An 18,779-nucleotide genomic window follows, 5' to 3' on the forward strand; every position below is an offset into this window, starting at 1 on the left:
GGAAAAATAAAGTAATCTACATATATAATAGCTAGTACTGCAGATGGAGTGGTAATTAAAAAATTACCATTTCCCAATAATTGCCAAGCAATATCATGGGGGGGCAGGGGGATGGAGGGGGGTGTGGTGATGAATGAATAAAAGAAGGAAATGTGTGAGCTAGTTGGCAAAAATACGCTTTTTTAATGGTGAGGACTGATACACAGTTGACTGAGTTACATACGACACTATTCTTTTTCCTTTTAGAAAAATCTAAAAATTAAATTACAGAGTAATATGATGCATTAATTAATACTGGATTTGTGAGGAAAACTTTGGCCAAAGTATATATATATATATATACATATATATGTATATTTAAGGCCAAAGTTTTCCTTTTATATATATATATGTGTGAATATATTCCAAACATTTGCAATCTGGAGGAAAAAAGAATACTGTCATAGCACTTCAGACAAATTGGAGTATTATGTTAGTGTCTCTCCTTTTCTGTGGATGAGATGTGTCCACTAAGCCTCATCACTCTCATATGTTAGTACAGTAAGTGTACTGACAATTATGGCTCCATGGGAGCTATCTATGTGTATATATATAGATATATAGACAGATACAGAAATATGTATGTAATCTCATTATAAAGCCTACAGAGAAAGAGGCATATGGAGGCAGAAGGTACTCCAATTGTAAATCCCATAAAGCCACATGCAAATGTAAATTTTCACTTTATAGCTAAACACATGCAGAGTTTTCCCCAAAAGTCAATAAAAGGCCTATTTACTAACTGACTATCTCCAAGTGTGAGACACAGTCCCTACTGCTCCTTTCCAAAGTAAACACCTACGGCACTCACTTTCTCAATCAACTAGGAAGGTATAACCAAAAGCAGAACACCTCCAGGAAAACAGACCAAATGTTTACATGAGCCTCTTGATGGCCACTTAATACCACCAATTCACTGCAACACAAAATGAGAAATCCAGCCAAATAGATTCCCTGTACACCTGGGAATATGTATAGCTTATCATATATATACTGTATGATGTAGGTTGTTTTTGTATAAGTGTGTATATTATATATAATACACACACACATATATATGGACACATACATGTTTATACACATGCAAACCTGAATTCAGTTGAGACTTTTTATACATGCCTTTATAGACCATTATAATCTCCTTCAGACCCTATCTCCAGATACCTGACTGCACTTATCCAGGAGGGAAGCTTGGTAGCTTTACATTTGCTCACACATTTCCTCTGCACTCCACAGACATAAACTATTTGTTGTTCTCAAATTGCCTAACTGATCAGTACAACTAGACTAATCCCAGCACAACTATTTCTAGCATGTGTTGCCTGAAAACTCCTGCTCCATTTCTGATCTGAGAATAAGTTTCACATGCCTAGAGGACTTGCCTGATTTTGGACATCAACGAATCTTCAGGAAGAATGCAGCTTCATAAATACTGGTTTTAATTAAAGTTCTGGGGAAGTATTAGTTAAGCATCACAAACCCGGTGAGGGGGAACGCCCACATGTGAAAAAACATTAAATCAGAATGAGAATTCTCCAAAGTAGTCTTTGTACTTGCATACCTCATTGCCTGAGACACAGAGGGGCTAGTATTTCATAAGCCATATACGCTCTTAGAGGATAGTACCTATCAATTAAAACCTAGGAATAATAACCGGGCCATCCTTCAAAGTATTGTTGAGAAGCAAGCCAAACGAGTATTATAGAAATTCTACGGATGAGAAATTTGAAACCAAAACAAACACCCTGACAAGTGGCAGAGGCTGAAATGGGAACACAACAGGACACAGGCTCCAGCCAACTCAGCTGAGCATCCCCTTCTCCCTTTCCCTGGACCGTGCTGCTTTACTGTAATGGCAGCACCCAAATTATTTCAGTTAAGTTGTCAGCACTTGGTAGACCTATAGTGTAGGCAGGCACTTTGTGTCTCAATTTAGAAACCACAGAACAGAAGCCATCTGTTCTCTTCACTCATTAATATTTTTAAAGCAACTTGCCCAGATTCAGGTAGGAAATTTGAGGCAAAGGTGCATCTAATTTCTTGGAAGGCATTTACCTGCCCAGAATATGAGGCAATCTCCAGATTGGCTCCGGTTTATATGTTCCCCAGCTTTCTCAAAACACATCAAAAGGAGGAAAATGTCTGCAGATGAAGGATTTCATTTTATAAATAGCAAATAAGTATATTTGTTCCATTCAAGAATCCTGTGTTCTTCCATTGTGATCCATGTGCTATGCGTTGTATGACACAACTGCTCCAGGACAACTGGTTGTGAATCTCAATTTTTAAGACTTGCCTTAGAGAAGAAACAATTGTACTTGTAAAGTGCAACCTAAAGATACTTAATTTTTCTTAGCACTAAGTCATAAAGCAGAAGTGAATTGCATAGTGAAAAGCAAACTGTATTTGCAGTTGCATAAATTCGTGGCTGCAGTTGGCTCATTTGGTGAGTTTTGCGGAAGTGCTGTATGATCTGCTTTTGCTTCTTTCTTGCTTCATGAAATGGATTTCCTCACAAAGAAATTATATAAGTCAATCCTTTATATGTATCACCTGCATGGAATTTAAGACATCTGCCAAACATAGCGAAAATCAAATGATGAGTATATAATACAATCCTACATTTCAATTATGCTCAGGAACTGAGCAAATGTTGGATGATCAAATCGAAGGCAATAACTTATGATGTCTGTTTTTGCCTGTCCCATAGATACTGTGTTATGTACATATTTCTTTTTGCATCTGTTACAAACAATAAAAAAAAATCTAATTTCTTATACATTATCTGAGAGGTTTTCTTCCCAGTAATACATATATCACTTTTTCCTTGGGCCTTTTTAGTCCTTCTAGCAGTTGTCTTTCAGCTGTTCTTGAAGTTATGGTCCTAATTTTGCCTGTGAGTTTCCTAACTTTGACAGTCAGGAGTAAGAACTAGAAGTGCTCTTTGAACTAAATTTTATTCATCAAATGGTGTGACTTAGAAGATTCAAAATTACTCCTAAGCCTGGGCTGAATTTGACAAATACATGACAAATCAGGGAACTGAAACATTCTATTTCACTAGTTTTGAACCAGCAAAAACCCCCTTTCTTTCTCCCCTTTGGGAACTGTAAAAAATTTAAGTTCCTGGTTAGAAACAATTAAACCTCCAAATTGAAACAAAATATTCCACAAATACTACTTGATTTTACTGACAAAAATATGTTTGTACAAACATCTTTTCCCCTGTTTCTCTTTGTTGACTTCACTAGCCATGAGAAAAAATTAATGTAACCGAGTAAATGATCTAACAATTTGATTTAATTAAGCTAGGTGGTGAAGAAACATTTATTACTGAAATTCCTAAGAACTCTCATCTTTCCACAGGTGCATATTCTCAGAACTGGCTGATATTTCTTGCCCAAAAATTTTATTTACTTTTCAGTGAAAATGTATATCAGGCAAAATGAAAAATTAATCTTTACACTGATAGGCATTTTATGTTTCTTGCTGCTTGTTCGTAGCACACTACTTCAATCCATAAGGGTCATTTGTTTCTGATCTGAGCTATTGCCAAGGGACAAAGTAAGTAATTTCTGATGCTTTACTTCAAATTACAGTTCCATGGTGAATAGTATTCGCAAACCTGGAGCTGCCAGTCAGCCAACAGGCTCCTAGCCCACATCACTTGTCACGATTTCCAGAGTAAGCTGGGCCGCTTTCTCTCAGACCCTCACCCTGTTTTTTCAGTCACTCTTCCTTGGCAAGTTAGTCTTGTTTGTGCAGAGTTTAAAGTCAGATTGAACAGAAAAATCAAAGTATTTCTCTTTCACCACGCTCCTTTGCCTTATCATTCTAATTTCCTGTGCTCTTCAGAGCTCCCTTATGTGCACTTAAGGAACTGAAGAAATGGGACCGTGCATCAAAAGCAGTCACAGGCGCTTCCTCTTTCTTGTCCTATCACTTTTCCTCCACTATTGAACTGCCATCTGTTTTTTCAAACTGCTTTAAAAAAAGCCATCAGGAAACTTAGGCTGATCAACATTTCAGTGTATGATCTGGCCCACACTCGGTTATTTTTACACTGAGCTACTGTGAGCAAAGATCAGGCCTCCCGCTGCGGGAGCACTGTAGCACACAGTTAGTTCTGTCTCTGTGATAATAATTACGTGTCCAAATTGGAATGGAGCTACAGTAGCTCATTGCACGCAGGCACGAGCAGTGGCACATCATTACAGTATTGCCTCCCATGTTCTCAATCATACAAACAAGCTCAGTGGTGTAATAGTATCACTTGGAGGTGTAACAGAACAAAACATCACAAAGTGCATCAGTTGCACTGGGAACAACTTGCTTGTGTGAACTGCCTGACCACACTGCTAGTATAATCAAGTCACGCTATTGCCGCTGCGCAAACACCTTACATAACTACAGTCTTTTTTTGCCATTTTTCCTACATTAAAAAAAAAAAAATCTGTGCTACACAAAGTCCACAAAAAGACTAAACTGAATAGTTTATGAGACAAATAGATGGCCCTAGTATTAATGTGGCCATTGTGAATATGTATGAAACTGCACAGAGGGCAAGGGAAAAAAAAAGGCAAAGAAATATTTTTAAGTAGTATCATTCTTCCTAGGGCATTTCAGAGTTAGAATTATAAGAAAGTATTTTCCTAACATATTATGGGAATCATCGGCATAAATAACTGATGCAAAACTTAAAAATTAAGTTCTCTGCATTTCCATAGGGAAGACTGAGCATAGACTGCAGCAATGCAAGTCCTTCACTTATGCTCTGCTTCCTCAAATGTACCAGATACAAATTCAATAGCAGCACACACAACTAAATTTCTGTGCCAGTTTAAACTTTGGCTTACTTTCAAACATGACAAATTAATGCCAACATTTTACTCATGTGGAACCCACTCATTATGTCTTGCACAGAGACCACCAGTTAATTCAGCATTTAGACATGTTTACGCCTACCCACCCATCATTACATTGCTACATGTGAACGTTCCTGATCTTTATGGAATAATGGATGATTTAACACTGGAATAAACTGAATCAAAACTGCTCATGAATAAAGATCATGTCCATGCCTCACAGCTTGCTTGCTTCCTCTCAAATTTCTCTTCCCCTCCTGAGAACTGCTTTACCCTATCACCCACGCTCTTTCTGCTCAAAGTCTCCCAATCCATTACTAGCCTCTCCTCTCCAGTCTCTCTTCATGCTTTCCACCGTCTACTTTGTAACACACACAAAAAAATCTGTGGTAGAAGTGTGACATATATGAAGCTCTAAAAATAAGTGATGTCTCAACTTGTTCTCCTGAGATTTTATAGGGGGAAAGAACCTCTACGAAATATTTAATTTTACTTGAGTTTGAATTGGTGTTTTAATCACTTTCTGAAAAAGACAGATCATATAATATTTTTGAGCCAAACAATGTGCTAAAGCAAAATGAAACCATAGAGAATTTAAGTGATTCAGAACCCGCTTCTTCTTCATAGTGGAAGGAAAAGAAATTTTTGTCTAAAAAGTTTGCCCAACTCTTATCTATACAGACAACACCAGACGAAGGTACAAACAAGATTTATGTGGATAAGGCATTCCCAACAGAGCACTGTTACTTCTAAAAGCTATTTTAATGATGAGGAGAAAATACAGGCTTCATGGAGTCCTTAATCCAGCCCACATACCCCACACAAAGAAACTGCACCCAAAAAAACCCCACAGAGACAATCCCAACCATATCCCAAAGCAAAGCAAAGCAAAATATAACAACTTACTGTCTTCTTCAACATTTTGACGGCGTAAGGTTTCTGGGTCCCTTTCTGCCTGCATCTGTAGACAATGGATGTAGCCCCACTAAATTAAAAAAAAAAAAAAGGAAAAAAAAAGAATAGTTGTACATACGCCTCTTTGAATATGTCAATAAACAGAGCTACCTAGCTGAAACTGCATTTTCTACTCTTCCCAGTTTGGGAAAAAGTACCTTATTTTCCCCAACAGATGTGACCAATAAAACAGTGTAAAACACTGCTCTCTGTTGGAACAGTGAACTTCAGTGGTTAAGTAGTCAACAGAACTTGCAAGGGCTCAAGATGCCTCTTGGTCACCTCTTCTTGAAACATTCTGCAGGCTTCCTCAGGGTAGCAAGGAACATAATCTGGATCATAACCTGGGACAACCTATGTTATCTTTCTTAAGGCGATCATTAACAGTTGCACTGTTGTTTGGGTTGTTTTTCGTAACTGTTAATGGCAGTAATGGGGAGACAAAAAAGATACCCAAACAGACAAATTTGTCACCAGATTGAGAAAAAAGCACTTTTTGGTTTATTCACTTGAAACTGTGGGGCTTGTCCGTAGTGAAACTGCACTGGCCTTACATCTTTTGGTTGCCTTCAAGGTGTACTTGCTTGAATGTGATAAATCTGAGTAATCATAACATAAAATTATGGCACTGCTGGTTGGAAGGCACTTCTCTGAGTGGGAGGTTGGTCTAGACAGTCTCCAGAGGTCCAGAACAGTGCAGGTTCAGCTGCTTGGGTTACTTGCTATGCTCCACTTGTCACCTTCAAGGAAGGGACCTGTACTCAATGAATTAGTTAAACAGAGGTAAGAAACCTCTATATTCTACCACATTTACTTTTAGATGCCTCTTAGCAACTCAGTGCCAGCCACCATGAGAATGGATGCTCTCAAGAGCTACATGTCAACAGTGGATTTAAGGCACTTTTGGAAGACTCTTCTGTCCTTGGGAGATTTGTCACCCACTCTAAGATGCTGCACTTCCAAATACCTGCAGATTTTAAGCCAGAGGGGACTGCAGTTATTGTACATGACTTCCCAAATAACATACATTGCAGAACTGCACACAGCCACTCTGCACTGATAGGATTTCATATATACCACACACCAAATTGCACTACAGATGTCTCTGAACCAGAAGAAATCCACCTCAATACATCAATAGGAGATGACCACAAGCTGCAGATTGACACGAACAGCTGACTATTAAAGTGGAATGGCACACCCATGTTTGACTACGCGAATAAAGTGGTCACATGGAGTTTATTAGTCTTGGTGCGCTGCAGTACAAAGGCACCATGAATGCGCTGCACATCTCCATCCTCAGCGCAGCCACAAGATAATGCTCTGTGCAGGCATGTCCGTATTTTTATGAGTGCATGAATGAGCACAAGAACTGGTATTTGATTGAGAAGATTTATTCCAGAGAGACTTCTTCATTAGCAAGGGTCAGCTATGGCAAAGGTTGCACAGCTAAATCATCTGAGGGCTTGCATGCATCAAATACACATAAAGTAATCTTCACTTCATCTCAAATACTAAAATGATTTGTGTCTCATAGTAGTGTATTGATAAATGTGTGGGAGTAGTGCAAGCCTCAATGACTCCCAGGATCATTACATGAATTTAATTACATCTCCTCTCCTTAGCCAACTCTCAAAAGGCTGTATTTAGCAAAAAGAAAAGAATACACCACATCAAAAAAAACCCCTCACATCTTTTAAGTACAATCAAAAATCTTAAAGGATAAAATTCTAAGAACCATCTGTGGCAAGGTTTATATGCCCAGTATTTCACTACAGCAAGCTAAAGGGGAAGTTACATTCTTGTACCCTGCTTCACATAATCAGAGTGCAATATAAATATTAAATTCATTAGTCTCCATATACTCTCACTAAGTAGGCAGCAAACCTTCTAGAAATCGCTTAGGGTATGATAAGATAAGCTGTGCAGTTGATGATACAAATCCATTGACTACTGTCAGTGTTTGCTTTACCAGACTGCCTTGCATGTGAGTAAAAACCTAGCTGCCAGAACACCTGTGGTGATCTAAGAGAACTGGTTTAGTCATGAGACGGACACCTACACCAGCGAGGGTAGCACGGCACCAGCATTAACAGTTGATTTGACTCTACCCAAAGCCAGATGAGAGGCAGAATAATCCAGGAAAGAGGCATATGAGAGAGGGCCTGGAGAGAGAGAAATTTATAAAGACATGTCCAGATGAGCAGTTTGCCGTCAGGCTTGTTAGTCACCGTTCAAAACACAGAGTAAGGTTAGTTTAGAAATTATTCCCTATTGTAAAGATTTCTGCCAGCATGTCCCTGGACTCCTGATTTGGGAAAAAATGATGACAAGATATCCCAAGACTTGGAATGCTTTCAGAGGTAACTCCTTTGGTTTATGTGCCTATGCCCAGCTCTGACAAACACATTCCTACCGGACAGGAAAGAGACTGCTGTGGTAAGAACTAACACCGTCTTCCATGCCAGAAACCAGCACTGGGGCTCAAGAACAGGATGGCAACCTGTTTACACCGCTCCTGGTGCAAAGCACAGCGGGAAACCATTACTATCACAGACTTTAGTCCTTGTCTCTTTGAGGATAACAGGATCTCTTTGCTCCTTCCCATTGAAAGGAAAGAAAAAAAGGTGGGAAAAAACCAAACCTATGGGTCTTAATGTTAACATGCAAACAGAAGTGCCTTGTGCAAAGAAGTGTGTTTTGCTTGGCTTGTTTTGGTTTCCTGCTGCAGTTCGGTAAGCCTTATGCTGAGTCAGCACCTACAACCTTCCCCAGTATGTATGTCTTGGAAGGTCAACAATACAATTGGAGCACTTCATGTTTTCATCACCAAAAAGCAGTGGGAAGCTTCAGCTGCAAAAAGTCCACGTGTAACTGAAAAGCTCAGATAGCTGCTCATTGTAACCACTTGCCCTTAAGATTTTCAGCATCAAACCTTGATTACCAATAACTGGGGTCTCAGAACCTGGAATTTGCACCAACTAAACGAAGATGATTAAGGGCCTGGAACATCTCCCCTATGAGGATAGACTGAGTAAGTTGGGACTGTTCAGCCTTGAGAAGCGAAGACTAAGGGGGGACCTAATTAAAGTTTATAATTATCTTAAGCAGGGGAAATCAGCCAGCCCCTTTTTAGTGGTCTGTGGAGACAGGACAAGGGGCAATGGCTGCAAGTTGGAGCACAGGAAGTTCCGCACCAACATGCAGAAGAACTTTTTCCCAGTGAGGGTGACAGAGCCCTGGGACAGGCTGCCCAGGGAGGGGGTGGAGTCTCCTTCTCTGGAGATACTCAAGACCCACCTGGACGCCTATCTGTGCAATATGTCCTACAATTCTATGATTCTATGATTTAATAGATACATTTGGTTAAAAACCAAAAATACACGGAAACCAAAATGTTCTTAAGGTCATATACCACTTTGTACCAACATGAAATTTATTTCCAGATAGACAAACTGTGAGCCTCTCAATGTCCCTTTCTCTGCAGGCGGTGGTTTTCCACTTCATCTCAATAATAAATATTAATGGCGCTATAGAATCACAGAATCATAGAATGGCATGGATTAGAAGGGACCCTAAGGATCATAGTGTTCCAACCCTCTGCCACAGACAGGGCCACCAACCTCCAGGCCTGTATCTACACAAAATTGCCCAGGGCCTCATTCGACCTGGCCTTGAACACTTCCAGGGACGGGGCATCCACCACCTCTCTGGGCAGCCTGTTCCAGCACCTCAACACTCCCTCTGTAAAAAACTTTCCCCCTAATAGCTAATCTAAACCTTCCCTCCTTTAGCTTTAATCCATCCCCCCTTGTCCTGCCATTGTCTACCCTTCTAAAAAGTTGATTACGCTCCTTTTTGTATGCTCCCTTCAGGTACTGGGAGGCTGCAATGAGGTCTCCCTGCAGCCATCTCTTCTCTAGGCTGAACAAGCCCAGCTCCCTCAGCCTCTCTTTGTAGGGGAGGTGCTCCAGCCCTCTAATCATCTTTGTGGCCTCCTCTGAGCCCTCTCCAACAGTTCCACATCTTTCCTGTATTGGGGGCCCCAGATCTGGACACAGTACTCCAGATGGGGCCTCATGAGGGCAGAGTAGAGAGGGACAATCACCTCCCTGTCCCTGCTGAACACTCCCCTTCTGATGGAGCCCAGTATACCATTGGCATTCTGAGCTGTGGGAGCACACTGCTGGCTCATGTTAAGTTTCTCATCCACCAGAATCCTCATGTCCTTCTCAGCATGGCTACTCTCAAGGAGCTCTTCTCCCAGTCTGGGATTCTTTCAGCCCTTCCAACAGTTTGCTGTGTTGAATCTCATTAGGTTCACCCGGACCCACCTTTCAAGGATGTCGATCCCTATAGAAAGAGATCACCTATACTCAATGGTTGGTATCAACAGTAGAGAATATTTAGTCCAACGGTTTCAACAGAAAAAACCAAGAGGACCCGAAGCTCAAGTAGCTAACAGTCACTTGCAGAAGTACATTGCAATGAGTGATTGTTGAGCAACCCATTCCCAATTCAGACTAGAAAACAGAAATTAAGTCTCACATATTCCAGATGAGTGCAACCACAAGATAATTCACGTTGTTGTGTTGGCATATTAAAAATTATCCTGCCAGCTCTTCCTTCTTTCCAGTTGGTGAATGCATACATATCTTTGAATATATATGTACACCTGTATTTATATGAAATATTTCCTCTATTTCTGTATGTAAGTATTCATTTATTTACTTTTAAAGAAAATTAGGTTTAAAGGAGCACGCAGCTGTTGCTTTTGTTTTGTGGTTTTCTTCCTTGCAGATCTTTTTTCTGCATGGAACAGGCTGCCTTAACTCAAAACATAAATTATTTGAAGTTGGCTGGAACAATGTGAAAAAAAGCACATACATAGTTGGCCAAGTTAGAGAATAGTAAAAATTAGAACTCCTACATTGTTGAAAACATTGTCATTCTCTTTGACTGACATATGTGTTTCTGTCTGGAACACTGCTTAACAACTCCATTAAAGAATTACTTTCGAAAGCCTGTGCATAACTGTGGACATGCTAAAGAACAAATAAATAAATTCCCAAACCAGTTTACTATGTATGCTATATGCTTTTACTACACATGGGATTTCATACCCAGTTTTGCCCTTACCAAAAAACCTAAAAATCATGTCTGTGTCTTAACTACTGGATTGTAAGGGATAATAGAAGCCCTCACTTCAGTGTGATGCTGCCTACACCAAGAATAACAGCAACTCATGACAATCCTCATGATGTCCTGTGTGCTCAACTCCGTATTAGCACACAGAACTGGTTTTCCTGCAGAACAAACACCTCAGTCATGATATACTCACTCAGCCATTAATCCGACGACTGTATGAAAAACTTAAAGTATTACAAGAACCACTCAGTATGTGAAATTAAAGTCAGTGACTGGTCTCTGCATATGTGTTGTTTCCACACAAATATGAAAAGTGGTTTTTAAGATGTTAGAAACATACACACACAACTTTCTGATGCCCTAATATACACTTTGTTGAGTATTCTGGAATATTTTTCTTACTATTATGCTGAGATCTTAGTGAATTCACAATTACGCTATTTTAGATATTGGATGACATCACCATAGTGCTTTGCCTGTGCTAAGGGGTCCAGGCTGCAAAATAGAAAGAAAAGGCATGGTCACACTTCAAGTACATGCAGTCAAAAATAGTGGTGTCAGCACAGATGGAAGGAAGGCAGGGACGCCCGGGAGGGGCATTATGGAGGTGGAGGTGATGAGCAGAATTTGCACATAAAGGAGAAAATGGAATTTGCATCATCAGGCTGGACCTGCAGCGGGGACTGGAAGAGAGGGAAGAAAAGACACAGAATTTAGGCTGGATTGGAAAAAGTCTTTTCTCCCTGTGCCTCTGAAATCAGAATACAAACCAAAATGAAACACAGCCAGATGTTTATTTTGTCACAGGCAGGCAGGAAAGGCAAATTCCTAGAGCTGCAGTCTTTATAATAAAGTAGTCACTGACAGTATCTTCACAAGAGGTAGGAAAATTGATCCTTTCAAAAATAGGTCAGCATCTCCATATCATGCCCACTCATCCCGGGTTTTATACGGCATTCTGAATCAAGTCAGTACAAATACAGTCCTCAATGTAATCTCCTGTAAATTTCATTTGGATTATATTCCTTAAAATCTGAATTGATTTTTGAAAAATAAATTAGTTTGTGCTTTGTGCAGTCAAAGAACAATTACACAATCTAGATTGTTCAAAGAAATGAGGTGAAAGAATGAATGTCCTGAGAAAAATGTGCCTAATACAGAGCCACAGAAATCTGTGCTGCCAGGACTGCATTAGCAGATTGAAGGCCAGTATTATTTTCCATAAAGACTGATTTTTCTACACTGTACAGAGACATAAAGTTAGAATCTATTATTTCACTCTTTCTTGTACACACACACACACACACACACACACACACTGGAAGCTCAAAATTAATTTGCAGGAATTATATTACTATTTCTAGACTTCAAAATCAAATGCCATTTGAAGACAAAGATGGGACAGAACAAAAAAACATATATTGACAAAAGTACTGACACACATACAAATGAAATATACATTTAGAAAATATTTATTCTATGGCATTACTACTATTTCCTTAATTCAGAAAAGCACACAGATGTAAATTCAGAAATTCTCACAACTTGCATTTCATGTGAAAGTGTATCAAAACAAACTTACTTTCTACAGTGAGCTTAAAAGCAATCTTTAAGTTACTCAAATCTTCTCTAAAAGTTCCTTCTAGGCATTGGCATCTGCATGTGCAGGACTTGCAGGCAGTTCTGCACAAGTGCAGCCCTCCTTTCCACTGCATTATTTCACCTCTCATAAAGAGAATGGAAAAACTCCCAAGACAATTGTACTAGGGGGCAGGGATGGGCTAGGGAGAGAGAACCCTGAACTCCCATATTCTGTAAGGAATGAAACTAGTCTTTAAGGAGTGCAAGGCTGGTGGAAAAAAATATAGAGTCCTGGAAAGGAGAGCTAATTCCATTGTATTTCAGAGCTCTGTCTGGTTTGATTTTGAGAAGAAAAGAAGTCCATAACCTTTCAGATTTTGATTCTGTGACTTTTAGCTGATGTGTTGATTTTCTAATACTTGAGGTGAAAGAACATTTTAGCAACTGAGTCTTGTTCAGGCTGTCCTTCAAAGGCAACACACACAAACCAAGAAGAGATGTTTGAAATTCAACCTTCACTGCACTGAGCAGACAAACAAAATGAGCCTTACATAAGCATGTTTCCAACAAAAGATGTAAGGCTGTTTTTTTAATAAACAGGAATCAAAGTAGGTCTCGACAATATTCTTGAACCTGTAACTGGCACACGTAACCATTTCCAGAACTGTAATCCTTTAGATGTGGGCTAGGCTGGCTGGTGAAATGCTGATTAAAATGCAGCTGTCCAGGCCACTACTGCTGCAGTGGCTGGACCAGTAGCTGCTAATTCATTCTGGGACTGCAGCAACACTACTGCTGGAAATTTGTAGAAAAAGACCTCTAGTCCATAAGGAGTCTAAACACTTTGTTACATCTGCCACTATTGCCTTCTACAACAGTGGGCATTCAGCTAATGATTAAATTAGCTGTATTTTATAATGTTCATGTTAACATTAGGCTATTTCCCCAACTCAAAGACTGCTTAGCTGTTGGGTAAACATCAAGCACCAGCAACAGTCTATCTTAAAGCATTTTGACAAATCTGTCTTCCCAGCCTTTCGTTGAATGGAAGAATACAGTTGACCCAGATTTACTAAAAGAACAAGAAATAATCTCAGGCTTTAATTTGAAAACATGGAAGCAGAACTCAAACTACAGTGAATTTCAGGGGTTATTGCTTTACTACATGTACAGTGCTCTCCTTGGTGTACTCAACTTCCAGAAAGTTGCTTCCTGAGCAAAGCTTCAAGTGAGAGTGCTTAAATGCAGATAAGAGGTGAAGATCATGGCACTTAATACAGCACTGTGGAAGAAAAATGTGTAGAAAATATATTAGCTATTTCTCCTTTAGCCCCTTTAAAAAAATCGGGTTAGGCTACATATAAGAACCGTATTTCTAAAACAGCAGGGGAGTTCTCAGTAGCAAAACCAATTTCTTTCCTATCAAGCCTGGAAAAAAACTTGCATCTGAAAGTTGGCTGAAAACCAACTTGTAACAGTGTCAGGCGTATTTTTCAACATGAAGTTCCTGCGGTCCAATAGTTGTAGAAATTGATTTTGAATATTTTATTTTGACTAGAGTTTCCTTTGAGACAGCTCTTCTCTTTCCAGGAACAGGAAAGTACTTAGCCGCTCATGTTTAAGCAGTTCAACAAAACAGGGAGAGCGAAGAAAAGGAGGAAGAAGAGTGAAGTCATTCTGCTTCCATCCAGATGCAGATTTTCATCCTCAGTTCTGAAGTCTGGAAAGACTGGGGCAGATTTTCCAAGGCAGATTACCTGTGCAAGGGGCAGACCCAGCCATTTGGACTGGCATTTTCAGGTGTATTGCCACGGCCATGGGCTCTGCGCACATGTTTTCTGCCTACGCGATGCGCTGCGCAGCCACCCGCCCTCCCCAAGCAGCAAGCACAGCCTGAGGACGACTCAAACGATCCAGTGAACACAGCTCCACTGGAAATATGAGTGCCTTATTTTAAGCACCATTTAAACCGTTAGCAGCACTTCCTCCGCTCCTCACCTCCCCTCAATGCCCCTCTTCCCTGCGAGGGATATTAATGAAGAACAAATACAGTTTATTCAATCTCAACGAAGAGTGTATATGAGGACAAAGAGTGCTGAGGAGTAAAAGCTTATAAAAATCTTTGAAGGTGCATTGCGAGACTTCAGTTCCTCCCAGAACCACTGCAGAACTGCCTGTTACTGTTTTTTCTCCAGTGACACATTCCTTCATTGGGAAGTGGTTTAAGCAATCTGTACTTCGAGTAGGTGTCAACAGCATTGATTACTGCTCTTCATGACAATCTCCAGGTGCAGAGGCAAACCAGCATTTCGACTAAATGACAACACACAACAGCACAAACAGTTTCACACATCCCAAAACAACTCATGGTTTTCCAGGTGGAGGGAAGGGAGGCAAAAGGGAAGCTAAGCAAAGTTGACACCTAACAGCTTGCTCCATATAGATAAAAAAGTCACCTTTTCAAGTCAGACAGGGAAAATTTCATGGCCATTTGTGTCTGCACATTTAAGCCAAGCTCAGAGCCAAAGTCTTTACCAGCTAATTTAGGCCAAATAATTTCTGGGATTATGCATGCTGCATAGCCCTCATTTTGGTAAGCTACACAGCTTTCTCCTTGGAGGTTCATGTTGTGCTGAATCATGAACTACTGTGCAATGGTGTTTCTGAAATAAATCAGGTTTTGCCAAGAAGTTCACATGTAATGCCAAACCCGGATCCCTTACCACAGGAAAACAAAATTCTGATATATGGAAGATTGGGAATTACTTCAGCTTTTTTCGTAGCTACTCTGTATTTTCCATTTTAAACCCAGTAGAGCAGCCATTCGTAATCATAAGAGGTAAGACTGAAAGCCAGGCAGTGCAGAAGGGCTTGGAGAACTGTATAGTATTTTGAGAATGCTCCCTGAACGAGCACTTTTGGTAATGTTTTGTGAATTCTGCTCCTACTTACATATATGCTCCATCAAAGATGCTGCATTTTTTAAGTAAAAAGATACACCAAAATAACTGATTTTGGATTAGATGGAGCACTTTTCAATTGGGATTTCTAGTATTTTTGTAACAGTCAGAAAACCTGCTTTCCTGTCATCTTAACGATAACCTGCAGACTTATGAGTGGTTGCAATTTTGTCAGCAGAGAGCACACTGGTACTATAGGTAAAACAGAGCAAAACAGAATTTCTGGGAAAAAATGCCCACAGGATTAAAGCAATGTACTCTGCTGCAGGTTGTATCAGTGGGGATGGGGTGGGGGGTGTTGGTCTTTCCATCGGAGTGAGAACTTTTTTGGTCCTAGTAACTCTGATGACCAAATGTCAATTTACTGCAAGCACAGGGGAGGTATCAAGTCTGAGTTGACCTTCCAAAACTATGAAGCTCAAACCTCCCTGCTGAGCAAACTTTTCTTATGGTGAATGGGAAAGACCTAAGCAGGTCTGACCCTTCTCAATATGTTTTAATTTCCTCATCAAGCACATGAGAATGATGCTGTGTCAGTCCTGAGATGCCACTGTCATGAGGAAGACACCATGGGGCACTCCCTTCTACTGACCCTGGTGCCACCTCTCCCAAGGGGAAAAGTGTGCAGGAGGCTGAGGTCACCACACTTTCCTCCTGAGTTACAGGAATGGCTGTGGTGAGTTGGTCTTAGCCGGCTGCCAGGTGGTGACCAAGCTGCTATATCACTTCTCTATCAACAAGACAGGGGGAAAACATCAAATGGGAAAGCTTGTGGGTCAAGATTAGGACAGGGAGATCTCTTACCAATTATTATCACCAGCAAAATATATTCAGGGAACTTCCTGGAAAACCACAAACCCTGCTACCCCTGGAAACTGATATCAGAGTCTGGTTGGACTGGGTTCTGAGGAACCTGATCATTTAAAATGTATCTACTTGTCATGGTTTTGCCCCAGCTGAGAGCCGAGCACCATGCAGTTTCTTGATCTTTAAAAGGGAGTGAGGGGAGGGGAAGTTGGCAGGTGGGGAGAGGAAAGAGAAAGGTAAAAAAACCCCAAAACCAAGGAATCAAAACCTCATGGGCTGGGATAAGGATAGCTTGCTAGAATAGCAGACAGATAGATGTAACAATGGTAACAGGACTTTATAGCAAAATATGTGAAACTGGTGATACACAATGCAGTTTCTCACCGAACCTGCACAACTCAAGCCGTGCAGCCCAAAGCCGTCCCGAAAAACTGGACCGTCCCCAAAACCACACATCCTGGAGCCACCTGCTCCTCCTCCCACCAACCCCCCCTTTTATGTTGAGCATGACATAATTGGCATGGAGTACCCCCTTTGGCCAGTTTGGGTCACCTGTCCTGGTTGCATCCCCTCCCTTCTTGTTAGTAGGGAAATATGAGCAACTGAAAAAGTCCTTGACTGCTTGGCAACAACTAGAAACAGCAGGGTGTTACCAGCACTGTTCTCATCCTGACTCCCAGACACAGCATTCCACCAGATGCTAGAAAAGAAATTAACTCCAACGTAGCTGAAACCAGGACACTGCTCATTGCAGGGAGTTTGAACTAGATGCTGTTTTGACCAAGGGATGGTGTACTCAGCTCCTGGCATGATGACTGTTGACGGGGCTCACCTGTCCCCAAGGGGAAAGAGGATCCTTGCCCAGGAGATGGGGCTCATTGAGTGAGCTTTAAACTAATTAGGAAGGGGAGAGGGGATATCATGAAGGCTGCTGGTGTCAGGCAAGTGTTTTGTGAGACACGACAAGAGTTGATGGCAGAAGAAGGTAAATGCAGCAGCACAGTGACGGATTTGAGGATGTTGTTGCACATGATAGCAGGGAATATTCTGTGGATTGCCCTGCGGACTCCTCACTGGAGCCACCATTGCCCATCCCCTGGCGGAAATCTCCCTGTGACCTGTTGAGGATACCTGCATCTGCTGCCCCCCTAAAGTGTCTATATATGAATGCACGTAGCATGGGTAATAAACAGGAAGAGTTAGAGATCTTTGTGTGGTCGCAGAGCCACGATCTCATTGCAATCACAGAGATGTGGTGGGACTGCCTGGATGACTGGCACACTGTCATGGATGGCTGTGTGCTTTTCAGGAAATATAGGCTAGGGTGGTGAGGTGGAGGAGTTGCTCTTTATGTGAGAGTGCAGCTAGAATGTATTGAACTCTACCTGGGGAAAGATGATCCATCAGTTGAGTGCTTGTGGGTAAGAATCAAGGGGCAGGCAAGTGTGAGTGACACTGTTGAGGGTGTGTACTACAGGCCTGCTGATCAGGAGGAGTGAGTTGATAGTGCATTCTGCAAGCAGTTAGAAGTAGCCTCGAGATCCCAGGTCCTTCTAGGAGTGAGCACCAACATGGGCTTCCCATGTGGTCACATCCTACTTCAGGTGCGCCCACCTGCTCTGGCATGGGGACCTCCACAGGCTGCAGGTGGGTATCTGCTCCACCATGGATCTCCATGGGCTGCAGAGGGACAGCTCACCACGGTCTTTTCTTTAGACTGCAGGGGAATTTCTGCTCTGGTGTCTGCAGTGCCTCCTTCCCCTCTTTCTTCACTGACTTTGGGGTCTGCAGGGCTGTTTCTTTCACATCTTTTAATTCCTCCTTACCAGTTGCTATGTCTTCATTTTTTTACCCCTTGACTATCCCAGCGGTGATACCAAGATCACTGATGAACTTAGCCTTGGCCAGCGGTGGGCCTATCTAGGAGGGGGCTGGAGCCAACTGTGCAACGCAGATGGAGATTCTGGCTTCTTACAGCAGCTCCTCCTGCAGTCTGTCGTCACCCCCCTGCCACTGCCAAAACCTTGCCATTCAAACCCAATGCATCAGTCCTGTGGGAATGTCACCAGAAGTGTTTTGGGTTTGCATGGCAAGGGTTTAGTAGCAGGGGGACTGCAGGGGTGGCTTCTCCGAGAAGCTGCTAGAACTTTCCCCATGTCTGACAGAGCCAGTATCAGCCAGCTCCAAGACTGACCCCCTGCACTGATGCCCCTGTGAGAAGGACTCACATAGGAAAAGCTGGTGGAGGACTGTCTTCCATGGGAGGGATGCACACTGGGGCAGGGGCCAAGTGTGAGAAGTCCTCCCCCTGAGAAGGAAGTAGTGGCAGAGACAATGCATGATGAACTGACTGCAACGCCCATCCCACTGTGCCACTCTGGGGTAGGAGGGAGAGAAATCACAAGTTATGCTGTCCCCAGGAAGA

The 18,779-nt window shown here is 41.6% G+C and overlaps 1 protein-coding gene across 1 annotated transcript in view; it reads right to left on the reverse strand.

Moving 5' to 3' along the window:
- CAMK4 (calcium/calmodulin dependent protein kinase IV) overlaps nt 1–18,779 on the reverse strand; it is a gene marked incomplete at its 3' end in the record, with an annotated part of 146,121 nt that overhangs the window by 86,585 nt on the left and 40,757 nt on the right. The window contains exon 2 of the mRNA XM_084278740.1: nt 5,811–5,889. Within this exon, the coding sequence (XP_084134866.1) occupies nt 5,811–5,889 (79 nt within the window). The remainder of the gene's footprint in view (nt 1–5,810; nt 5,890–18,779) is intronic.

Source organism: Gallinula chloropus, assembly GCF_964237585.1.
Source record: "Gallinula chloropus genome assembly, chromosome: Z".
Taxonomy (NCBI): domain Eukaryota; kingdom Metazoa; phylum Chordata; class Aves; order Gruiformes; family Rallidae; genus Gallinula; species Gallinula chloropus.